General features: G+C 37.5%; 1 protein-coding gene across 1 annotated transcript in view; it reads left to right on the forward strand.

Moving 5' to 3' along the window:
* LOC123546830 (vacuolar protein sorting-associated protein 51 homolog) overlaps window positions 1-26,643 on the forward strand; it is a 35,891-nt gene extending 9,248 nt beyond the window's left edge. The window contains exons 10-20 of the mRNA XM_045333420.2: window positions 4,493-4,593; window positions 5,134-5,213; window positions 6,516-6,658; window positions 7,515-7,733; window positions 14,110-14,250; window positions 16,335-16,445; window positions 19,241-19,362; window positions 20,091-20,211; window positions 21,120-21,232; window positions 22,737-22,815; window positions 23,510-26,643. Of these exons, the coding sequence (XP_045189355.2) occupies window positions 4,493-4,593; window positions 5,134-5,213; window positions 6,516-6,658; window positions 7,515-7,733; window positions 14,110-14,250; window positions 16,335-16,445; window positions 19,241-19,362; window positions 20,091-20,211; window positions 21,120-21,232; window positions 22,737-22,815; window positions 23,510-23,539 (1,260 nt within the window). The 3' untranslated portion in view covers window positions 23,540-26,643. The remainder of the gene's footprint in view (window positions 1-4,492; window positions 4,594-5,133; window positions 5,214-6,515; window positions 6,659-7,514; window positions 7,734-14,109; window positions 14,251-16,334; window positions 16,446-19,240; window positions 19,363-20,090; window positions 20,212-21,119; window positions 21,233-22,736; window positions 22,816-23,509) is intronic.
* Window positions 26,644-27,065: the final 422 nt, after the last annotated feature.

The following is a 27,065-nucleotide window of genomic DNA, read 5'->3' on the forward strand; positions in this document are numbered from 1 at the left end:
ATATTTGGCATGAGAGACGGAGTGTCATGCACAAACCCCATGTTCTTATCTCAGAGGTCAAGGTCATAGTTGGAGGTCAAAGGTCATGTCAGATCTCGTCTGGCTCCTTACTTTGACATGCATTGAGGAATCTTGTTTATCCCCCCGCCAAAGGCGAAGGGGATATTAGAAATGCTCTCCGTCCGTGCGTCCGCAACGCTCTTTGTCCGGAGCATAACTCCAAAAGTACTGGAGGGATTTTCTTCAAACTTCATACACTGATAGAACACATTGGGAGGAAGTGCAGTGTTCAAGAACAATAACTCTACCTTGCCTATTTTTAGCTCACCTGTCACAAAGTGACAAGGTGAGCTTTTGTGATCGCGCGGTGTCCGTCGTCCGTCGTCCGTCCGTGCGTCCGTGCGTCCGTAAACTTTTGCTTGTGACCACTCTAGAGGTCACATTTTTCATGGGATCTTTATGAAAGTTGGTCAGAATGTTCATCTTGATGATATCTAGGTCAAGTTCGAAACTGGGTCACGTTCCATCAAAAACTAGGTCAGTAGGTCTAAAAATAGAAAAACCTTGTGACCTCTCTAGAGGCCATATATTTCATAAGATCTTCATGAAAATTGGTCAGAATGTTCACCTTGATGATATCTAGGTCAAGTTCGAAACTGGGTCACGTGGGTTCAAAAACTAGGTCAGTAGGTCTAAAAATAGAAAAACCTTGTGACCTCTCTAGAGGCCATATTTTTCATGAGATCTTCATGAATATTGGTCAGAGTGTTTACCTTGATGATATCTAGGTCAAGTTCGAAACTGGGTCACGTAGGGTCAAAAACTAGGTTATTAGGTCTAAAAATAGAAAAACCTTGTGACCTCTCTAGAGGCCATATTTCTCAATGGATCTTCATGAAAATTGGTCAGAATGTTCACCTTGATGATATCTAGGTCAATGTCGAAACTGGGTCACGTGGGGTTAAAAACTAGGTCAGTAGATCTAAAAATAGAAAAACCTTGTGACCTCTCTAGAGGCCATATTTTTCATGAGATCTTCATGAATATTGGTCAGAATGTTCACCTTGGTGATATCTAGGTCAAGTTCGAAACTGGGTCATGTGGGGTCAAAAACTAGGTCAGTAGATCTAAAAATAGAAAAACCTTGTGACCTCTCTAGAGGCCATATTTCTCAATGGATCTTCATGAAAATTGGTCAGAATGTTCACCTTGATGATATCTAGGTCAAGTTCGAAACTGGGTCACGTGGGTTCAAAAACTAGGTCAGTAGGTCTAAAAATAGAAAAACCTTGTGACCTCTCTAGAGGCCATATTTTTCATGAGATCTTCATGAATATTGGTCAGAGTGTTTACCTTGATGATATCTAGGTGAAGTTCGAAACTGGGTCACGTAGGGTCAAAAACTAGGTCATTAGGTCTAAAAATAGAAAAACTTTGTGACCTCTCTAGAGGCCATATTTCTCAATGGATCTTCATGAAAATTGGTCAGAATGTTCACCTTGATGATATCTAGGTCAATGTCGAAACTGGGTCACGTGGGGTTAAAAACTAGGTCAGTAGATCTAAAAATAGAAAAACCTTGTGACCTCTCTAGAGGCCATATTTTTCATGAGATCTTCATGAATATTGGTCAGAATGTTCACCTTGGTGATATCTAGGTCAAGCTCGAAACTGGGTCATGTGGGGTCAAAAACTAGGTCAGTAGATCTAAAAATAGAAAAACCTTGTGACCTCTCTAGAGGCCATATTTCTCAATGGATCTTCATGAAAATTGGTCAGAATGTTCACCTTGGTGATATCTAGGTCAAGTTCGAAACTGGGTCACGTGCGGTCAAAAACTAGGTCAGTAGGTCTAAAAATAGGAAAACCTTGTGACCTCTCTAGAGGCGATATTTTTCAATGGATCTTCATGAAAATTGGTCAGAGTGTTTACCTTAAAGATATCTAGGCCAAGTTCGAAACTGGGTCACGTGGGGTTAAAAACTAGGTCAGTAGATCTAAAAATAGAAAAACCTTGTGACCTCTCTAGAGGCCATATTTTTCATGAGATCTTCATGATTATTGGTCAGAATGTTCACCTTGATGATATCTAAGTCAAGTTCGAAACTGGGTCACGTGAGGTTAAAAACTAGGTCAGTAGGTCTAAAAATAGAAAAAACCTTGTGACCTCTCTAGAGGCCATATCTCTCAACGGATCTTCATGAAAATTGGTGAGAATGTTCAGCTTGCTGATATCTAGGTCAGGTTTGTAACTGGGTCATGTGCGGTCAAAAACTAGGTCAGTAGGTCGAAAAATAGAAAAACCTTGTGACCTCTCTAGAGGCCATATTTTTCACGAGATCTTCATGAAAATTGGTGAGAATGTTCACCTTGATGATATCTAGGTCAAGTTTAAAAGTGGGTCACGTGCCTTCAAAAACTAGGCCATTAGGTCAAATAATAGAAAAACCTTGTGACCTCTCTAGAGGCCATATTTTTCAATGGATCTTCATGAAAATTGGTCAGAATTTTTTATCTTGATGATATCTAGGTCACATGTGCTCAAAAACTAGGTCACTATGTCAAATAATAGAAATAATGACGTCATACTCAGTTCAACACTGGGTCATGTGGGGATAGGTGAGCGATTCAGGACCATCATGGTCCTCTTGTTTGAGTTATAATTCCCCTTTATCATATTTTCTTAAAAAATTTTGTCCGGAGCATAACTCCAAAAGTACTGGAGGGATTTTCTTCAAACTTCATACACTGATAGAACACATTGGGAGGAAGTGCAGTGTGCAAGAACAATAACTCTACCCTGCCTATTTTTTGAGTTATTCCCCTTTATCATATTTTCTTTAAAATTTTTGTCCGGAGCATAACTCCAGAAGTACTGGAGGGATTTTCTTCAAACTTCATACACTGATAGAACACATTGGGAGGAAGTGCAGTGTGCAGGAACAATAACTCTACCTTGCCTACTTTTTGAGTTATTCCCCTTTATCATATTTTCTTAAAAAAATTTGTCCGCAGCATATCTTTTTCATGCATGGAGGGATTTTGATATATCTTGGCACAAATGTTCACCACCACGAGGTGGAGTGTCATGCGCAAGAACCAGGTCCCTAGTTCTAAGGTCAAGGTCACACTTAGAGGTCAAAGGATACAAGAATGAAAACCTCATCCGGAGCACTTCTTCATGCATAGAGGGATTTTGATATAACTTGGCACAAAGGTTCACCACCACAAAACAGAGTGTCATGCGCAAGATCCAGGTCCCTAGGTCTAAGGTCAAGGTCACACTTAGAGGCCAAAGGTCAGATACAAGAATGACTTTGTCTGAAGCATTTCTTCTTCATGCATGGAGGGATTTTGATGTTACTTGGCACAATTATACACCATCATGAGACGAAGTGTCATGCGCAGTTCCCTTCTTTAGAATTACTTTTTTTTTTTTTAAAGATTTACTTCCATTAGTTGTTACTATAAATAACTTATGTTGTAACATTTTTATAATTGACCACAGGGAAAAAACAAGACCACTTTTCTGTGGTACAACCTGGATGTTACTTTCCAATTTTAGGTGTATTTTAAGACATCTCTACCTGGTAAGGAGTTTTTTTGTGGACTTAGAAAAACAAAAGACTTACAATGATTACTAAACAACCACAAAATTAAAATTCCACTTGCAAATACAGCTGCTAGAGTAAAGAAATTTGCTGTGACGGGCATATACTGTGACATTCTGGCACTCTTGTTCCCTGTTAGCTTTCCATTCCTTCTTTTTACAGTAGCCATATAGAAAAACATCATACAGCTATACTGTTCATGAAAGTTAATAAAATTTAGCAGTAAACCACCTCACCACTGAATAATTCTTTCTTCCACATCTTTAAAACCCCTGATATGGACCACAACTAAACGGTTTTTCAAAGCTTGTCCCAAAATGAATACTTTCAGACACTAACTTGCCAGGAACTTTAGCCTTCAATTATAATATGCCCGGCGGGGGGATTGGCCATGTCTATCATGGCTCTTGTTTATATTTGGCATGAATGTTTTAACTCAATGAGACAGTCTCTATCTCAAAGGTCAAGGTCACAGTTAGGGGTCAAAGGGCGGGCTCGACATGCTGCCTGTTGGCATCTAGTTATAAGAAAAGGTTTTCATTTTAACATGTTTAAGAAATCTTTATATGTCTTAAGTCGAACACTTCCTAAAAGTCATTTTAGTCCGCACCTTAGATCAGTACTTTGTTGTTCTGTAAAGCTTCTTGATGGAGACATATCTCAATCCTAGATTTCAACAGTTGTAATTTTTGTAGGGAACTTTTTGTCAGATGTTTGAGAGGAAAAACATGTTAAGGTATGATATTGAGCAGCATTTGTATTTAAGGTTTTGAAAGGTTGACTTGATAATCAAGTTGATTTTTTAATGCTTTCAATGCTAAAATCTGAAAATACCTTGTTTATATGTGTAATTTTATTGAAACTTTTTGTTATTTATATAGAAAGAAACAGGAGACAACACAATTCTGGTTAGAGCTCTGGACAGGTTTCACAGGCGCTTGCAGGCCATGAATAAACTCCTACCCGATACAGATTTTTCAAGGTATAAAAGGCCATGTAGATGGTGTTAGTTTATGGGAGGAAATGAAGTGGTTCATAAGTAATACTATCTGACTACAAAATGAGGAGTTGTGAGTTGGAGGTCTTTGTGATAAGAGTCCTGTGTATTGGTGCTTCACTTCTTGCATGCTAAAGAACCAGGGAAGCTTCTGGAATTGAGGCGATTTCTGTATCTAGCACTATCCTCCCACTGAAAAAAGACAAACAGTCTTAATAGAAGTCACCTATATGAGCTGCTGGTGGCCGCTATAAATAAGCTTACATACATACAGAGACATTACAATGAAAACATCTTAAGTTGCTAAACAGGCTATAAGAATAAAGAATGTAAGCAGGTATATTTTGATAAGCTTATAAATTAACAATACACTATATAAAGTTGAACCTGTGTTAGCAGCCACCTTTATTAAGCAGCCATTCAGCTCACTTCCCAAATGGACATTTTGTCCCAATTTCCACATGCCTTTAGCAGTCATAATGTGGCACCCTCTTGACTAAATACTGTTCTGTAAACTTATTTCAGGGCAGGGACCAATATTGTATCTACAGCAGCCAGGGACAGAGTGGCACACTATCTGGAATCTCTCAAACAACATTTCACAGGTATAGAAGCATGTAGAGAATAATTGTTAAAGTGTGAGATTAAACTATTTTTCACAAAGTGACCATCCGTGTAATTATGAAATACTTTTCCATGAGTTGCAAAGCGTGGAAATTGTTAAATCTGGCACTTGTTCATGAGTGAAAAGTGTTTGATCATACATGTAAAACAAACAGTTTTTTCTTTCTTTGTTTTTCAATTGTTTTAAATAAATTACACATAATTATTTTATATTTCTAACTCATTCTATTGTGAAATCATTTACTCACATGGGCTCAAAATTTCATGGTTTGGGTCATGTAGATCTCAGCTTTTGAATGTAAAATAAGACTTACTTGTTCATTGGGATTTCATTTTATAGCTTGACTCCACAGTGAAATCCATGATAATTAGTCCCCCACTTACATCTGTGATCTTCGCAGTATTTGATATTTTTCACTGCAAAATTTCCAGATATATTTTACACTAATATTTCAGTAAGTCCCTGAAAAAGATGTTATATCACTTAGTAATTACTGAAATTACTTTTATTCATACTGATATTCAAGGAAAAGATTTCTATTTTATGATATAACCAATTTGGACATGGGGATAAATCAGTCTTGCCCCCATATATGAGGAAAATCATCCTGGTCAGTGTACAGGTCGCAGATTTTATGATACATCGATTTTTTCAGCTCATTTTATAGTTTGTATCGGGTTATATAACTGCTTGAATAAAGTAATCTTTTCCCCCCAAAATTGAGAGAAAAATTCCCAATTGTGTTGTTACTTTGCAGAAGTTGAGCAGAATTGAGCCACACCATGAGAAAACCAACATAGTGCATTTGCGACCAGCATGGATCCAGACCAACCTGCGCATCCGCGCAGTCTGGTCAGGATCAATGCTGGTCGCTTATAGTTTCTCTAATTGCAATAGGCTTTGAAAGCAAACAGCATGGATCCTGACCAGGCTGCGCGGATGCGCAGGCTGGTCTGGATCCATGCTGGTTGCAAATGCACTATGTTGGTTTTCTCATGGCGTGGCTCAATTTAAAATGAAGATCAACAAAACATGTAAAACATTGAAAGACGCAGGTGTTTGTCAGACAGATAGCTGTTGTTATTAAGATATTAGTGAAGTTTTTCCTTTTCCCCAAAGTGAACATTCTTCATCGCAAGTAATACCTTTTTTTTTTCAAAAACAGAAAAACTTTAATACAAAAAAATGCTATTGACGAATAATGAGACACAAATGCAAAATTTATTTACATACTCTTTGTTAATGAAATTCGTTTAAAAGGACAGTAACTGTTGAATTTCAGATTGTTTGACGGATATTCGACAGAACTTGGCTAGCCCTCGTGTAGCCAGTAAACAAGAACAAGGCACCAACCTTACAGAACTGTTGAGTAATATTCAAATGACAACATTGGAGCAAGTGAAATCTGTCCTGGTCAATCTTCAGGTAAAGGTTATAAGGATCTTATATGACTGCCTGTGTAAGACTGTGTTAAATCTGATAAGCAGCATGGAATGGAAAACCGAGTGCTTACGAGATTTTTTGTTCAGGCTGTCTCGAAGGTTGGAAAACACCTGCCTTACATAGGCTTGATGATATTATTTTGCTTGCTAGAATGTAAGATAAAAGCCCTCTTGTGGTAATAACTTTTATTCTTGGACCAATAGCTCAAACCCATTTAGGGAATAAACTCTGAAACCCTTATCAAGATTTTACTTTTTGGCATAGAAAACAGCAACTTATAAAATTGCACTGACTTTCGAACACAAAGGTCTTGTACAGAAAAATTGTAAATTTCCTACTAAAACTGAATTATAGATTAGAAGTACAATATAACATACATGTATATTAACACCACCAAAGAGCAAATACATCTCTAGAATGCCAAAATATTTCTTTCCTTTTTCATGAAATTTTTAGTAACTTAACCTCTGCAGAGCAGCAAACTCTGCTCAACAGAAATATTTTAGTTTTCTCTAGACAGGTCACTATAGAATCTAATGTCAAAAGATAGATTTAAATGATTCATTTGGTTGCTCAAGGTTGTAGATTACTTTTCAAGAGCTTCGTCCTTATCCTGCTAAATGTCTGTAAAGAACTTGTCCATCTTTCAATTTGGACAGTACCATTAACTTTTAAAAGGGGTGCATATGAAAAAGATACTGACCGAATGGCAAACAGTACAGGTCAGGATCAGACTGCACGGATGTACAGGCTGTCATGATCGGCATTGGTTGCAATGGCAGAATCAATCGTGTCGAGCATGATAAGGGTTAAATCTATTGATGTTTCAATATTTCAGGTGTTTACAGCTCCAGATATTACATTTGCCATGAAGCCGTACTTCAGGGGACCATTCTGTACACAGGGTGTCCGAGAGGGCCTAGTTGTCGCCTATATTCAGCATATCACCAAGGTGTGCCAAGATTTCTGTGAGGGCACCAGTACAGCACCTCCTGCCTTGCTTCTCATACTGTCACGATTGTGCTCGGACTTCGAGAGTTCAACTATCTCATACCTGGTAAGGCTAGTAAATATTGCATCACTTAGCAGTGTGTTTTAGGTCATTAGGGAAAAAAAGAATTGACTGCAGCACTTCCTGGACCCTGAGCAAGGGTAAAGAATGCATTACATTTAGCACTTTTATGGATCCTTAGCATGGAAAGTGAACTTACTATATTTAGCACTTTTGGATCCTGTTATGTTACAGTTAAAGGGCCTTTTGGAACCTTGTCAAGGTATATGAATGCGTTACTTTACGTGCTTTTTGGACCAAAATCAAGGGAAAAGATTGCACTATGTTTAATGCTCCTGGACCCTGATTAAAATGAAAAGAATGCATTACATTTAGTGCTTTTTATGCTGATCAAGGGAAAAAAATAATTATGTTAAATTTAGGGCTTTTTGAACCCTGATAAGGGAAAAGGATGCATTACCTTTAGCAATCTTTGGACCCTGATTTAGGGCAGCGGGGAAGTGGTGGGGTGTGGGGGCGAAATGCATTACCTATATTGCTTTTTTTTATCCCCCCCGCCAAAGGCGAAGGGGATATTAGAAATGCTCTCCGTCCGTGCGTGCGTCCGTCCGCAACGATCTTTGTCCGGAGCATAACTCCAAAAGTACTGGAGGGATTTTCTTCAAACTTCATACACTGATAGAACGCAGTGAGAGGAAGTGCAGTGGGCAAGAACAATAACTCTACCTTGCCTATTTTTTGAGTTATTCCCCTTTATCATATTTTCTTAAAAAAATTTGTCCGGAGCATAACTCCAAAAGTACTGGAGGGATTTTCTTCAAACTTAATACACTGGTAGAACACATTGGGAGGAAGTGCAGTGTGCAAGAACAATAACTCTACCTTGCCTATTTTTTGAGTTATTCCCCTTTATCTTATTTTCTTAAAAAATTTTGTCCGGAGCACAACTCCAAAAGTACTGGAGGGATTTTCTTCAAACTTCATACACTGATAGAACACATTGGGAGGAAGTGCAGTGTGCAAGAACAATAACTCTATCTTGCCTTTTTTTGAGTTATTCCCCTTTATCATATTTTCTTAAAAAAATTTGTCCGGAGCATATCGTTTTCATGCATGGAGGGATTTTGATATATCTTGGCACAAATGTTGACCACCACGAGATGGAGTGTCATGCGCAAGAACCAGATCCCTAGGTCTAAGGTCAAGGTCACACTTAGATGTTAAATGATACAATAATGAAAACCTTGTCCGGAGCATTTCTTCTTCATGCATAGAGGGATTTTGATATAACTTGGCACAAATGTTCACCACCACGAGACAGAGTGTCATGCGCAAGATCCAGGTCCCTAGGTCTAAGCTCAAGGTCACACTTAGAGGTCAAAGATCAGATACAAGAATGACTTTGTCCGAAGCATTTCTTCTTCATGCATGGAGGGATTTTGATGTAACTTGGCACTATTATACACCATCATGAGACGAAGTGTCATGCGCAGTTCCCTTCTTTAGAATTACCACCTTGTTGTTACTTTAAATAGCTTTTATTGTAACTTTTTCATTACTAGTCGTAGGGAAACATCGAGACCACTTTTCTGTAGTACAACATGCATGCTACATCCAATTTTGAGGTGTATTTTGACCAATCTCTACCTGGTGAAGATTTTTGTGTGGACTTACAATTTTTTTTTTTTTTTTTTTTTAACTTCCCTTAGTTGTTACTATAAATAACTTATATTGTAACTGTTTTTTAATTGATCGTAGGGAAAAAACAAGACCACTTTTCTGTGGTACAACATGGATGTTATTTTCTAATTTTAGGTGTATTTTAAGATATCTCTACCCGGTAAGGAGTTTTTTTGTGGACTTAGAAAAACAAAAGACTTACATTGATTACTAAACAACCACAAAATTAAAATTCCATTTGCAAATACAGCTGCTAGAGTAAAGAAATTTACTGTGACGGGCATATATTGTGACATTCTGGCACTCGTGTTCCCTGTTAGCTTTCCATTCCTTCTTTTTACAGTAGAAAAATAGAAAATCATCATAGCTATACTGTTCATGAAAATTAATAAAATTTAGCAGTAAACCACCTCACCACTGACTTATTCTTTCTTCCACATCTTTAAAACCCCCGATGCGGACCACAATTAAATGGTTCTTCAAAGCTTTCCCCAAAATTAATACTTTCAGACACTAACTTGCCAGGAACTTTTGCCTTCAATTATAATATGCCCGGCGGGGGGATTGGCCATGTCTAACATGGCTCTTGTTTTGATAAGTCAAGTTCTGCTTTTTGCTTTGCTCTATTCTGTCTTCACTGAAACTATCATGTATGAAAAAATGGCACACAAAAATCATTCACTTGTTTTTAGCTCACCTGTCACAAAGTGACAAGGTGAGCTTTTGTGATCGCGCGGCGTCCGTCGTCCGTCAGTCCGTGCGTGCGTGCGTCCGTGCGTCCGTAAACTTTTGCTTGTGACCACTCTAGAGGTCACATTTTTCATGGGATCTTTATGAAAGTTTGTCAGAATGTTCACCTTGATAATATCTAGGTCAAGTTCGAAACTGGGTCACATGCCATCAAAAACTAGGTCAGTAGGTCTAAAAATAGAAAAACCTTGTGACCTCTTTAGAGGCCATATATTTCACAAGATCTTCATGAAAATTGGTCAGAATGTTCACCTTGATGATATCTAGGTCAAGTTCGAAACTGGGTCACGTGGGGTCAAAAACTAGGTCAGTAGGTCTAAAAATAGAAAAACCTTGTGACCTCTCTAGAGGCCATATTTTTCATAAGATCTTCATGAATATTGGTCAGCATGTTCACCTTGATGATATCTAGGTCAAGTTCGAAACTGGGTCACGTGGGGTCAAAAACTAGGTCATTAGGTCTAAAAATAGAAAAACTATTTGACCTCTCTAGAGGCCATATTTCTCAATGGATCTTCATGAAAATTAATCAGAATGTTCACCTTGATGATATCTAGGTCAAGTTCGAAACTAGGTCACGTGGGGGTGAAAACTAGGTCAGTAGATCTAAAAATAGAAAAACCTTGTGACCTCTCTAGAGGCCATATTTTTCATGAGATCTTCATGAATATTGGTCAGAATGTTCACCTTGATGATATCTAGGTCAAGTTCGATACTGGGTCATGTTGGATCAAAAACTAGGTCAGTAGGTCTAAAAATAGAAAAACCTTGTGACCTCTCTAGAAGCCATATTTCTCAATGGATCTTCATGAAAATTGGTCATAATGTTCACCTTGATGATATCTAGGTCAAGTTCGAAACTGGGTCACGTGCGGTCCAAAACTAGGTCAGTAGGTCTAAAAATAGAAAAACCTTGTGACCTCTCTAGAGGCCATATTTTTCAATGGATCTTCTGGAAAATTAATCAGAATGTTTACCTTGATGATATCTAGATCAAGTTCAAAACTGGGACACGTGGGGTTAAAAACTAGGTCAATAGATCTAAAAATAGAAAAACCTTGTGACCTCTCTAGAGGCCATATTTTTCATGAGATCTTCATGAATATTGGTCAGAATGTTCACCTTGATGATATCTAGGTCAGGTTCGAAACTGGGTCACGTGGGGTCAAAAACTGGGTCAGTAGGTCTAAAAATAGAAAAACCTTGTGACCTCTCTAGAGGCCATATTTCTCAATGGATCTTCATGAAAACTGGTGAGAATGTTCAGCTTGATGATATCTAGGTCAGGTTCGTAACTGGGTCATGTGCGGTCAAAAACTAGTTCAGTAGGTCGAAAAATAGAAAAACCTTGTGACCTCTCTAGAGGCCATATTTTTCACGAGATCTTCATGAAAATTGGTGAGAATGTCAAGTTTAAAGTGGGTCATGTGCCTTCAAAAACTAGGTCATTAGGTCAAATAATAGAAAAAGCTTGTGACCTCTCTAGAGGCCATATTTTTCAATGGATCTTTATGAAAATTGGTCAGAATTTTTTATCTTGATGATATCTAGGTCACATGTGCTCAAAAACTAGGTGACTATGTCAAATAATAGAAATAACGACGTCATACTCAGTTCAACACTGGGTCATGTGGGGATAGGTGAGCGATTCAGGACCATCATGGTCCTCTTGTTATATAATCCTCCAACGAAAGTCGGAGGGATATAGTTTTGGCGTTGTCCCTCCGTCCGTCCGTCCGGAGCCATATCTAGGAAATGGTTGGGAATATTTATATATTACTTCATATACGTGTTTACCACTATGAGTTTTTGCGGCCCGCCAAGTTTCAGTCAGATTGCCCTAGTAACACCAGAGTTATGGCCCTTAGAAGTTTCTAGTGTTAACTATATAGGGTACTATAAATATGGCAATTTCTGCATCATAACTTTTGATATATTTGACCTAGAACTATGAAACTTAAACAGACTTTAGGTCACCATAATGTGGTTGTGTACACACAATTTCGTTCAGATTTATTTTGTAAATTAAGAGTTATTGCCCTTTAATTGTATAAAAATCCACATATTTGTACATAACAAACCTACCATTTGGTAGAATTTCATTAAATTTCTTTCATTCTTTTCCATGAAATTTATTGTAAACATGTGAAGTTGTGTACCCACACCTGGTCACCCCCTTACTTTGATCACACCCCCTCCCCCTCCCGACCCCCCCCCCCCCCCCACCCAAAAAAAACAAAAATTAAAAGAATTATTCCTTATTTTAGATTTTTTTTTCAAACAAACGTCATATACATGTTCACCACTATGAGGTTATGGCGCCCATCAAGTTTCAGTCAGATTGCCCAAGTAACACCAGAGTTATGGCCCTTAGAAGTTTCTAGTGTTAACTACAGTCGAATACCGTTACCTCGATATTCAAGGGACTGTAAAAATTGCATCGACGTATCCGAAGTTCGACGTAACGATATCGACGATCTGGAACTACTTTGTACTTGTGTCGGACGTCTATATTGTCATTATATCCAATGCTTTTTCAGAGTGTTTGAAAGGGGGAAAGAAAAAAATATATAAAACGTAAATACGATTTTAATTCTATTGACAAATAAAACATCTTAATTAAATACATACATACATGTTTTTATTTTTTCAAAATATACATTTAAACATTAGCATTTTTATTCCTTCCCTAAACAAGTCTGAATGCAGCAGTAATGTTCCTAGTTGAGTAGTCATTTTGACTGTGCTTCGATAGCGAAAATTTGCCAGTTTAATCCGCATATTGTTACTCAGTCCTAAATGGCAGATTGTTACCCCGTCAAACAGAAAATATTTCATCCAAATTAGTTATTACATCGGAAAACAGCTTTCCTGCTTGCATGGTGTTTTATAAGAGTAATTATTGGGAATTAAATGCAAACTTCCTGACATTTAAATTGGATTAAAGATTAAAAATAACAAACAAAACAAATACAAACTAACTTGAATATGATTGATACATCGCCGGACAACAATAGGTTGATTTTCACACCTTACAAATAACATGGATATTTTTTGACAAGCTGTGATATCGACGAAACCAGGTGTAAAAACAGTACAGGTAAGTTGACGGGACTGAAAAAATCTCATCGAGCTAAACAAAATATCGAGCTAAGCATATCGAGGTAATGATAAATAATTACATTAAGATAAATAGGGGGAAATCGGGACCGACTCGAACACATCGTGCTAACCGGAGTATCGAGCTAACCGATATCGAGGTAACGATATTCAACTGTATATAGGGTACTATAAATATGCCAATTTCTGCTTCATAACTTTTGATATATTTGACCTAGAACTATGAAACTTAAACAGAATTTAGAGTATATAATGTGGTTGTGCACACACAGTTCCGTAGGGATTTCTTTTGTAACTTCAGAGTTATTGCCCTTTAATTGTCTAAAATCTACATATTTGTACATAACAAACTTACCGTTCGGCAGAATTTCATTAAATTTCTTTTATTTCTTTTCCCTGAACATTTATTATTAACATGTGAAGTTGTTCACCCACACCTGGTCACCAGCTTGCCTTGGTCACACCCCCTCCCCCTCCCAACCACCCTCCCCCCTATAAAAAAAAATTATTTTTTTTCATGCCTTATTTTAGATTTTTTTCAAACCTTACTTGAATACTTATCAACATGCAAGTTGTACCATTCCCCCCACCTCGCATTTCAATTAACTGCATTTAATTTTAAAAGCTAAGCTTATTACAGTAAACATATCCCATTCAAAATAAATTCTTTAGTCAGGATCAAAGTATCATACATTTATTATGTACTCTTTAATTAAACATTTGTTTTCTGTTAAATTGATTTTGACTAATGACATTATTTGCTTCTTATTAACATCCTTAACCTTTTGCCGGATATATTTTTTTTCCATTCCTCACCACAGACCCTTTCGGCGGGGGATACCAATTCATCGAATTTGCTTGTTAATTTTAGATCACCTTGACAGAAGAGCAGTTTGATATAGATCACAAGTTGGAGGTAACATCTGTTTCCCAGCTCTGTACAGACATTAAACAGACAGCCCAGCAATTACTCAACCACTATGTCAAAGTTCAAGGTCTTGCGATTTCCCAGGTTAGTTTCTTCTGACTATATTTTAAGTGATTATTTACTGTAAAACTGTGAACGTTATATTAAAATAAATCAGAATTGGAATTACTCAGTCTTGTTCCTGTGTTATGATTTGGCCTAAACCAGGTGCAGTAGGAAGAGGTGCAGTGTCTGACACCTAAGTTAAAGATTGTGGATTTCAATTCAGGAGCTCAGATTCTGAAGGCTGTCAACAGTAATAGGCATAATAACATGTCCAGCAAGCTTTCAAAGTCTTTGCCAGCAGTTGCAAGAAATTTCTTGACAATCTGTAACATAATTATTGTTTTAAAGATGTATTATCAATGGTCATCTTACACTAAAATATTTTTTAATCCCCAGCCGTGGCGGAGGGATTATAGGAATGGTCTCCGTCCGTCCTTCCGTCCGTCTGTCCGTCCTTCCGTCCGTCCTTCCGTCCGTAACAAAATCGTGTCCGGTCCATATCTCCTAAACCCCTTGAAGGATTTTCATGAAACTTGGGTCAAATGATCACCTCATCAAGACGATGTGCAGAACCCATGAGTCAGCCTTGTCGGTTCAAGGTCAAGGTCACAACTCAAGGTCAAAGGTTTGAGCCTGCCATTTTGTGTCCGCTCTATATCTCCTAAACCCCTTGAAGGAATTTTATAAAACTTGGGTCAAATGATCACCTCATCAAGACGATGTGCAGAACCCGTGAGTCAGCCATGCCGGCTCAAGGTCAAGGTCACAACTCAAGGTTAAAGGTTTGAGCCTGCCATTTTGTGTCCGCTCTATATCTCCTAAACCCCTTGAAGGAATTTTATAAAACTTGGGTCAAATGATCACCTCATCAAGACGATGTGCAGAACCCATGAGTCAGCCATGCCGGCTCAAGGTCAAGGTCACAACTCAATGTTAAAGGTTTGAGCCTTCCATTTTGTGCAGCTCTATATCTCTTAAACCCCTTGAAGGATTTTCATGAAACTTGGGTCAAATGATCACCTCATCAAGACGATGTGCAGAACCAATGAGTCAGTCATGCCGGCTCAAGGTCAAGGTCACAACTTAGGGTCAAAGGTTTGAACCTTCCATTTTGTGTCTGCTCTATATCTCCTAAACCCCTTGAAGGATTTTCATCAAACTTGGGTCAAACGATCACCTCATCAAGGCGATGTGCAGAACTTATGAGTCAGCCATGTCGGCTCAAGTCAAGGTCACAACTGAAGGTCAAAGGTTTGAGCCTTCAATTTCATGTCCGCTATATATCTCCTAAACCCCTTGAAGGAATTTTATAAAACTTGGGTCAAATGATTACCTCATCAGAACGATTTGCAGAAATTATGAGTCAACCATGCCAGCTCAAGGTCAAGGTCACAACTAAGGGTCAAAGGTTTGAGCCTTCCATTTGGTGTCCACTCTGTATCTCCTTAACCCCTTGAAGGATTTTCATCAAACTTGGGTCAAATGATCACCTCATCAAGAACTCATGAGTCAGCCATGTCAACTCAAGGTCAAGGTCACAACTGAAGGTCAAAGGTTTCAGCTCTGTATCTTCTAAACCCCTTGAAGGATTTTCATGAAACTTTGGTCAAATGATCACCTCATCAAGACGTTGTGCAGAATTCATGAGTCAGCCATGTAAGTTCAAGGTCAAGGTCACAGCTAAAATCAAAGGTTTTACCCTTTCACTATCCATAGCAGTGGCGGGGGATTTAGCTGTCTTTCAGACTGCCTTGTTATCATTATAAATTACTTTAAATGTAAAAAAAGTTTTCATTTGATATATTCAACATCATTAAATGTATAAACTAACTATGTATGTAGAGCTACCAACACAGTTAAATGTCATATCAAGTTTAAAAGAACTTCCAGTTGTTTTAGTGTTATTACTTATTCATACTGTGTTTACTGACACATTTATTAAAAGTAGTATTTTGAACCCGATAGTACTGTTTATATGCACAAAAATGTTCAAGAATTTTTATGTTTACAGAGATAATAATTGTTCATATTTTCAAATATGAAATTTGGGCATAATGTATTTTTAAACCTTTTTGATGTGAGATCACTGGAAGTCAGAATATTAATTGAAAATGATTTTTCAGATGTTACGTAAGAGTGTGGAAACGAGGGACTGGTTAAACACAATAGAGCCAAGAAATGTGCGAGCTGTCATGAAACGTGTTGTAGAAGATATTACTTCAATAGATTTACAGGTAACAGCAGTTTGCTTGGCTATTCTTGCATACCGGACTGGCGTTTCCGGTGATTTTACCCATGACGGCAAAACGCATCTGGCACCCCCCATGCCAGATGACTTTCGTGCTGTTAAGGACAACTAGTGGTTCATGCACTGATAATTCATTGTTTATGTAAAATACGAAAAAAGCAGGTACCTTGATAGTTTCTCTCCGTTCCTTATAGTATATTTCTCGATTCAAAATATGTTAGTTTACCGTAAGAACATAACGTTACGCTACAAACGATAAAACTAAAGCGGAACTTTGTTATTGTGTGTAACGCAAAACATCATGACGTCACTTCTGCTTACGGACGTTAATTTCCCGCGCTTTACTATAAGAAAGAGTGCTACAAAGAAAGTATTTCTACCTGTTATTTGTAAAGTACAGAATGCAAGAAAAATATTTTGCCAGAATAAAATGCTAACATGTATACGATATGCAAGAAAAAATATCAGTCAAGTGTTTACGAATCGGATGGAAATATCCGTCCCTCGGCCACCCGCGCATGGGTGGTAATTCGGCAAGCCTCATTACCGCCCAATGCGCAGGTGCCCTTGGGACGGATATTTCTATCCGCTTCGTAAACACATGACAGATATTATTACTCTAGCAAAAGTGTCTGTTGGTGTATAAGGCGTTAGTTAGAATGTATCTATAGTTGTTGTAATTTGTTTTTGCTGGGTTTGACATACCAACACAATTATAGGTTATATGATAACTTTCCAGCTTTTGATGGTGGAGGAACACCTTTCAAAAGCTTTAATAGCTATAATTTGTCTTTTTAGTACATACAATCAGCAACAATGACATTTTCCAGACTTTTGCAACTTTAAACATTTCAGTGTACAACAGTCTCATAATGTTCATTGTTCCTGCATTCTGTCACTAGGTTGAGTCTCATTATAGTGTCAAGATCATTCGTTTCAGTAATTTTTCTTCTACAGTATTTGCCCTTATAACTCAATAGATACTTGTATCATTTTGTTGTTTACAGTTAGAATTGTGTATAAGTTAGTAAATTGCTTTGGTATCAGTACAGTTGATAGGATTTCAGATCTGTCCGAATTACAATGTACTTTTTAATCCCCCGCCACAAGTGGTGGGGGGTTATAGGAATGGTCTCCGTCCGTCCTTCTGCCGTCCGTCCGTCTGTCCATAACACTTTCGTGTCCGTTCCATCTATCCTAAACCCCTTAAAGGATTTTCATGAAACTTGGGTCAAATGATCACCTCATCAAGACGATGTGCAGAACCCATGAGTCAGCCTTGTCGGCTCAAGGTCAAGGTCACAACTCAAGGTCAAAGGTTTGAGTCTGCCATTTTGTGTCCGCTCTTTATCTCCTAAACCCCTTGAAGGAATTTTATAAATCTTGGGTCAAATGATCACCTCATCAAGATGATGTGCGGAACCCATGAGTCAGCCATGCCGGCTCAAGTCAAGGTCACAACTTAGGGTCAAAGGTTTGAGCCTTCCATTTTGTGTCCGCTCTATATCTCCTAAACCCCTTGAAGGATTTTCATGAAACTTGGGTCAAATGATCACCTCATCAAGACGATGTGCAGAACCCATGAGTCAGTCTTGTTGGCTCAAGGTCAAGGTCACAACTCAAGTTCAAAAGGTTTGAGCCTTCCATTTCTTTTTTGCTCTTTATCTCCTAAACCCCTTGAAGGAATTTTATAAAACTTGGGTCAAATGATCACCTCATCAAGATGATGTGCAGAACCCATGAGTCAGTCATGCCGGCTCAAGGTCAAGGTCACAACTTAGGGTCAAATGTTTGAGCCTTCCATTTTGTGTCCGCGCTATATCTCCAAAACCCCTTGAAGGATTTTCATGAAACTTGGGTCAAATGATCACCTCATCAAGACGATGTGCAGAACCCATGAGTCAGCCTTGTTGGCTCAAGGTCAAGGTCACAACTCAAGGTCAAAGGTTTGAGCCTTCCATTTCGTGTCCGCTCTATATCTCCTAAACCCCTTGCTTAACTGCTACAGTTTATGAAATACTTTCTACAAATGAAGTTCAGTTAAATTAGCAGTTTAATGACCAGTATCAACCAGTGCTGACAAATTGACCACTTCTGACTAATTTGGGAGTATTAATTTGGTTTCTTGAACTAAATATAATGCATGCAATCACCTTCATCAAGCCCCAAATGCTCTTTACAGTCATTATTTAAATTGTTGATAAACTCTGCAAAATATCTTAACAGTCAGTATTGACTAATTGACCAGTATTGACCAGTCGACCAGTATTGACCGGTATTGACCACTTCAGGGAGTATTGACCGGGCCGGTTTTAACCGGTTAAAACCACTGGTTAAAACCGGGGGCGGTTTTAACCGCCCAACATTGCCCTTGAAGGAATTTTATAAAACTTGGGTCAAATGATTACCTCATCAAAACGATGTGCAGAAATTATGAGTCAACCATGCCAGCTCAGGGTCAAGGTCACAACTAAGGGTCGAAGGTTTGAGCCTTCCATTTTGTGTCCACTCTGTATCCCCTAAACCCCTTGAAGGATTTTCATGAAACTTGGGTCAAATGATCACCTCATCAAGAACTCATGAGTCAGCCATGTCAACTCAAGGTCAAGATCACAACTGAAGGTCAAAGGTTTACCCTTTCACTATCCATAGCAGTGGCGGGGGATTTAGCTGTCTTTCAGACTTCCTTGTTTTTTTAAGTATGTTAAAAGGTAATTAGGGTATGCTTGCTTTCATGACAAAGTTGATGAACAAATATTGTGTATTTACTTTATTTTATAGGTAGGACAACTGTATGAGGAAGGTGTAAGAAAAGAGAGAAGCAGTGATTCAAGTAGACGAGCACATAGTTACAGTTATGCAGCCTCACAGCAAAAACGTGGGCAATGGAACTTTACACCAAGGTAAAAATTAAGATCTTTTACAGCTTCATTTGACATGATACTTTCCCCATGCATTTTAAGTTAAGGTTATGTGTTAAGAATGTGTGGGGATTAAGGTACAAACAGTGTAAGTTCTCTCAGACTGATTTTAACTTAAAAGCTTTGAGAATGAAACAGGACCAGAACTTTAACAGGACTTATGACAGTCCCTGCAGAATGAGACATTGTCAAGGGAAATGGAGAAAACTTGTTGCAATCAACATACTGTAAAATCAGTTGATGTCTTGGGGATGCAATTTTGAGGTTTTAGCCAAAGCAGCTATTTTGTTGGAACATCAATTCATGGAGAAAAATAAGTGGAAATTCTATTTATCTGTGGACATTTGATTTTATAGATTGATGCAACCACAGTATTCATGGAAATTTGGCCCCAGTGGTTATAGTTAATTTTTTACCTGTCTCTATACAGTAAAACACTAATTGCTCAAAGTTGCAGGGGATGATCAAAATACTCAAATTGTCTATGATTTCGAGTGAACAAACAGAATTTATAAGGAAAACAGCCTTGGACTGCATGAATTACTGTAGGTCAGCATTAGAGCTCGAGCCATCAGTGCTCAAGTTAGAGATGTTTCACTGTAATGTGATTCTATGATAAACCTATTCAAGATATTTTGAAAACAATGAGTACTTCTTTAATATCATCTCTTGTACCTGTTCTCAATATTGCAGTGTTGTTTTACTTTCAGCATTGATAACAGCCTGATGAGTAACATACAGAAACTTTTCTCTGAGAAGATTGAGATATTCAGTGCTGTAGAATTCTCCAAGGTTTCTGTTCTTACTGGAATAATCAAGATCAGCTTAAAGGTAAATGGCAGTTGTAGTTACTAGTATTTGAAGCTACACTCTAGGTTTATGCCAGGTTTTTCGAAATTCAGAAGATTCTTTCATTAGATAGTAATTATTAAACAGTAAAACTATGTTATAAGGAATTGGTAGGGGTCATAAAAATGTGTTTGCTGTACATGTATACGAGGTACGCTATATCCATATAACTGTATAACAAACATCTGACGTTCAGCGAACAGGTCAGGGAAAATTGAAATGAATCATTGTTAACGTTTAAGTGCTGTTTGATCAAAACAAAAATGTGACAAGACAAAGTAGACAGTGTAGAACATTTATAGGGCAAATATCATTTTATTTTCCATTTCACGACGTTCTGCCAGAATGGAAAGTGGTAAGTTTTTGAAATTGTACAGCTTACAACGGTGTTCACTGAATAAAAGAGGACCACTCAGTTTTACTAGAAATATATAATTTTAACATGAAACATGGAGGAAAAATGCATAGCATGACTGTTTCCAGCAATTCCTGATGTATTGTTTGCACAACAAAATTTTAAGATCTTTGTTCAGTAACAAGTGTATGCCTGGATACAAACACAACATATATTTTATTTGACAATAATAAATATCAGATGCTGGTTACTTTAACTTGAAATAATTGAGCCACACCATAAGAAAACCAACATAGCGCATTTGCGACCAGCACGGATCCAGACCAGCCTGCGCATCTGCGCAGTCAGGTCAGAATCTGTGCTGTTGGCTGACGGTTTCTCTAATTGCAATAGGCTTTGAAATCAAACAGCATGGATCCTAACCAGACTGGGTGGATGTGCAGGCTGGTCTGGATCCATGCTGGTCGCAAACGCACTATGTTGGTTTTCTCATGATGCGGCTCATATGTATAAAGCTTATCAATGTTTGTTTCAGACGTTTATGGAGTGTGTAAGATTGAGGATATTTGGTCGCTATGGGTTACAGCAGATTCAAGTTGACACATACTACCTGCAACTGTATCTGTGGAGATTTGTCTCTGATGAAAAGTACTAGTTTATTATTTTCACTTTATTAGCTCCTCTTTTTGATGAATAGATAGAGTTACTGTGCTCACCCTTGCAGCAAGGGCATCCTGATTCGCGTACGTTTTTGTATGTAATACCTCAGTACCCGCTTGTGGGAATGAATTGAAACTAAACAGATTTGTCCATTATGATGAGCTGAAATGCATTGTACAAGTTCCATAATTGTTTTATATTTTTAGCTCACCTGTCACAAAGTGACAAGGTGAGCTTTTGTGATCGCGCGGCGTCCGTTGTCCGTGCGTGCATCCGTAAACTTTTGCTTGTGACCACTCTAGCGGTCACATTTTTTTGTGGGATCTTTATGAAAGTTGGTCAGAATGTTTATCTTGATGATATATAGGTCAAGTTGGAAACTGGGTCAACTGCGATCAAAAACTAGGTCAGTAGGTCTTGAAATAGAAAAACCTTGTGACCTCTCTACAGGCCATACTTTTCAATGGATCTTCATGAAAATTGATCTGAATGTTCACCTTGATGATATCTAGGTCAGTTTCGAAACTGGGTCACGTGCGGTCAAAAACTAGGCCAGTTGGTATAAAAATAGAAAAACCTTGTGACCTCTCTAGAGGCCATATTTTTCATGAGATCTTCATGAAAATTAGTGAGAATGTTCACCTTGATGATATCTAGGTAAAGTTCAAAACAGGGTCACATACCTTCAAAAACTAGGTCAGTAGGTCAAATAATAGAAAAACCTTGTGACCTCTCTAGAGACCATATTTTTCAATGGATCTTCATGAAAATTGCTCAGAATTTTTATCTTGATAATATCTAGGTCAGGTTCAAAACTGGGTCATGTGAGCTCAAAAACTAGGTCACTATGTCAAATAATAGAAAAAACGATGTCATACTCAAAACTGGGTCATGTGGGAAGAGGTGAGCGATTCAGGACCATCATGGTCCTCTTGTTACAATATTATGCCCCTTGCATGCCTACTTACATATTCATTCAGTTTACAAGGCAGCTGTGGAATAGTAAAGGGTTGCTGTCTTCCAACAGCTCTTGTGTTTATGATGTACTTAATTTTGGAAGCCGAACAGGATGATGTATGTATATATATTATATCAGATTTATATAGCACCCTTTTCATGTTAAACACGTTCAAAGGCGCTTTACCTAGCGAAAAGGCTGCCACTCAGGGCACCAGATTCATCCTAATTCCTAGTACAGACAGAATGATCTGAACAGATGGACAGGGTGAGATAAAGTCCCCAGAACAGAGAGAGAGAGAAATCTTTTTAGATACAAGTCTGATTGGTTGATTCTGAGATCAAACTTAAAACTGAAAAATGCCAAAATTTTCATATTGAGCTTGGTTTCAAAACTCAGTTTTATAACCACAGACCAAGATATTCAGAAATGCAGATGCTTAAATTGGTTATTGAAACATAAAAAGGTTTTGATGAAAATTTGTAAACTAACCTGATAACTGCTTGTTTCATGTTAACTTTTCTATATTTACAGTCTAGTTCAGGTGCTATTAGATGAGATAGTGTGTAGTACAGTTCACAGATGTTTAGACCCTGTTATGATGGAACCTAGTGTAAGTTTTTTTACATTGCTTAAAATCTTACTGTCAAAACTGTAAAGACTGTGCAGAAAAACTCTGTATTATTAGACATCTATTTTCATATTAAAATTGTTTAGAATCACTTGCCCCTTACCGATGTGGGTTCGAGCCTCACTCGGGCATTGAATTCTTCATGTGAGGAAGCCATACAGCTGGCTAATGGAAGGTCGGTGGTTCTATCCAGGTGCCCGCTCGTGATGAAATAATACACAGAGGGGCACCTGGGGTCTTCCTCTATCATCAAAGCTGGAAAGTCGCCATATGACTTATACTTGTGTAGGTGCGATGTTAAATCCAACAAAAGAAAATAATATTATTAAAATTGTATCAAGCTTGTTAGGTCAGTCACATAAGAACATAAAAAATATGTTCACAGAATAGGCTGTTAAAAACTCTGCATGATGTATTGTCTGTTATGAACTGCTATGTACACTCATTAGAACAGAAGAAATGATTTTCCATTGTAGATTAGAGGATTTTTTTTATTTGATAGTCATTACACTAAAACATATTCATAACTACTCTCACTACTCCTGAATATTAGTGAAATAAAACCATATGGAAGCTTGCCCAATCTGCAATATTTGTTGCAAAACAACTTGTGTTTTACAACATATATTTTACAACCATTTTTGCAATTTTAGAAAAGACACTTTTTCTATTTCAGGTGATAGAACTCATATGTGAAAGAGGATAGGATATGGGACAAAAACTTCTGTTTGGGATTTATGTTTTTGATTAAACTTAGTGGTTAAGTGTGCTGAAAGATTTAAAAACTTTCTGAGAAATAGTGTAGTTTTATTGAATTGAAGGAAACATTTTCTTCAGCAGTCCTTGAAGCCAAGATATATTGCTTATGAATACAGAAGCAGTGTCATGAGAAAACACAGTTCTTAATTGAGGTTTTCTGTATGCTTGAAATGTATTAGAAAGTCTGTGGTTAGAATTCTGAAAACGTAACTTTTACCTACATGTAAAAGAATCTACTTGCAGTCAAAACGTTTATTTTGGAAATAGAAAATTAAAGTACTTTCAATTACATGTTTAATTCACTGCAGACGTTGCAAACAAAATAAAACTGTTAGTCCTTAGAGGTGGATGGTGTCTGTTCACAGGTGGTCTTTGGCACAGGTTTAACCATATAATTTATTTTAGCATGAATTTTAGCAGTTGCTAGGACTGTCATTTCTATGGTGACAGTACCAGCAACAATAACCAGACTACTTAATTAACTGCACTACTGCAAAAACCTGGAAGAAATAACTTTCTCAGACAGTGATGATAAACATACATTACATTACACCTGACAGGCAAACACCGTCTAGGTGCGGGAAGACTTTTTACCGTCACACTGCACAATGATTCGTTTAATTTCATTACTTGCATTTTAGTAGGTACTTGCTGTGCAGCTTATATAGATATAGTCTTTTAATCAAGCTGTTCACCTGGTATATTCTGAACAAAATTAACTTGAGCCGTGCCATGAGAAACCTACCTATAAAATAGAATAAATACTGATCGCTAACAGTTCTCTAATTTGCAATAGGCTTTGAAAGCGAACAGCATGGATCCTGACCAGACTGCGCACAAGCGCAGGCTGGTCTGGATCCATGCTGGTCGCAAACGCACTATGTTGGTTTTCTCATGGCATGGCTCACTTAGCTTTTAAATTTGGATTGTACTGTAGGATGTTATTCTGATGACTTTACAGTCACTTTACTTCTGTTGTGCATCTGGAAATGCCATATTTTGAAATTTAAAGCTTGCAATTATGTATTGCCATAAACTACTTATTTTTGTGTCTAATTAACATGCAGAGTTTTTTACTTCTAACTTCGAATTATTATATTATTCATTTCATGTATATTCAGTTTATGGTATTTTTTTTGCTATATATGGTACAAAAGTGATATCTTATTGTCTGAATATTATTTAGTCCTCCACCTCTGATTCATGTGAGGAAGTTGTCAGTTTACTTACGAATCCAGGAACACTAGTAAGGTTAACTGACTGCTGTATATAACTGAAATCTTTTGTAATATGAGCTGCGCCATGAGAAAACCAACAGAGTGCGTTTGCGACCAGCCTGGATCCAGTCCGGTCAGGATCCATGCTGTTTACTAACAGTTTCTTTACTTGCAATAGGGTTTGAAAGCGAACAGCATGGATCCTGACCAGACTGCGCGCTGCGCTGGTCTGGATCCATGCTGGTCACAAAGCCACTATGTTTGTTTTCTCATGGAGCGGCTCATATGGTGTTAGTACCTATAAAAAACAATCCAGCAAATTAGTACATTGTATGTTGGTAGGTAGATAAACAAGTACATATACTCTGATGAGATTTTCAGTAATAATTTTTAGTATATGTTTAATTAAATAAAACACTCTTACTGAAAGAATTTGATACATTCCATTTCACTTGTATTTACCAATAACTGCTTTTAGGTAATGGACTCGTAATGATAATCTGCTGATTACATATGAACCACGCCATGAGAAAACCAACCAGTGAATTTGCGACCAGTATGGATCCAGACCAGCTTGCGTATCCATGCAGTCTGGTCAGGATCCATACTGTTTGCTTTCAAATGCTATTGCAATTCGAGAAACTGTTAGCGAACAGTATGAATCCTGACCTGACTGCGCGGATGCGCAGGTTCGTCTGGATCCATGCTGTTCACAAATGCACTATGTTGGTTTTCTCATGGTGCAGCTCAATTATTACTCTTTGTATGAGATTTTGGCATTCTCTTGTTTTTTTTCACGGAAAGCCATGTGCATGTTAAGCTATATTTACGTTGGTAGAATTCTGAAATGAGTAACAACAATATTTAATTACACGGAAATTGACAAATGTCATTACGGGTCCTCTTTGTTAAGTTAAAAATCTGTTTATAACTGTAGACTAAATTTTCCATATATGGCACGAGTATTGAGCAAATATAATAATTATATGTCATAGAGATGTATATTTTTTATGCATTTTGAAAATCAGGTACGAGGGTTGATCCAGAAGTAATGTCACTGCATCCATTGCACATTTATTTACTGTAATACAGTTATAGGAATTAGATCAAGATGTAAGCTAATTCAGTAATGATAACATGGATAAATATCATTTTTCAGGATTGTTTTGTTCAGATACATAGAATTTCAAAGTTCAACCCTGATGACATTTTGCCGTAGTCAAAATAATGTTTCTTTCATAAACAGAAAACCAACCAAGCAAAGACAATCCTAATTGACATAGATATGACTCACCTACTCATATGAAATTATAATGATGTGAAGTTAGGTCTTTCTGCTGTCAGCTGTGAAAACTATGGTGATATCCTCGCAGGTTAAAGTTCACTGTATATTGCTTAGGCTTGTTATTGCTTGGTGATAAAAATATCCATGTCTAACGTCGATGATGTGCAGCGATTTTCATTACCATGCTTTTTATTTATGACAGTATCTCGATATGACATTTTCAAAAAATATTGCAAATAAATGAGAGCATTTGGGTAGGAATTTTTGTTGTTTTCTTATACACGTTTTTTTTTATGGCTCCAGTGTCATTAGTTTTAGATCAACCCTCCTACTGATAAATAGAAATAAAAAAAGGTTTCTCTTTACTACATATTGGAGAACCTTTGCAAAGAAGAATAGATAAAAATTAGCAGTTATGTGATAATTTCCATGTACATTGACTTTCGATAGAATTATGATAAAAAATGATGGTGGGGTTTAGTTAGTGTATTTTTTCAAATTTTGTTTTCTTTATGATATATGTGCAATATAGAAATAAATTATGTTTACAAAAAATGGTGTTATTTTACGAGTTTTTAGCTCACCTGTCACAGAGTGACAATGTGAGCTATTGTGACTGCTTGATGTCTGTCGTGCGTCATCAGTCGTGTGTTGTCAAGTCGTGCGTCAACAATTTCTAAAAAAATCTTCATCTTGAAAACCACTGGGCAGAATTACACCAAACTTCACAGGAATGATTCTTGGGTGGCCCCCTTTCAAAATTGTTCAAATAATTGAATTCCATGCAGAACTCTGGTTGCTATGGCAACCGAAAGGAAAATCTTCTTTTCCAAAACCACAGGGCCTAGGGCTTTGATATCTGTTGTGTAGCATCATCTAGTGGTCCTCTACCAAAATTTTTCAAATTATCCCCCTAGGGTCAAATATAGCCCCACCCCGGGGGTCACATGGTTTATATAGACTTATATAGG

The sequence above is a fragment of the Mercenaria mercenaria genome, chromosome 9, assembly GCF_021730395.1.
Source record: "Mercenaria mercenaria strain notata chromosome 9, MADL_Memer_1, whole genome shotgun sequence".
Lineage (NCBI taxonomy): Eukaryota > Metazoa > Mollusca > Bivalvia > Venerida > Veneridae > Mercenaria > Mercenaria mercenaria.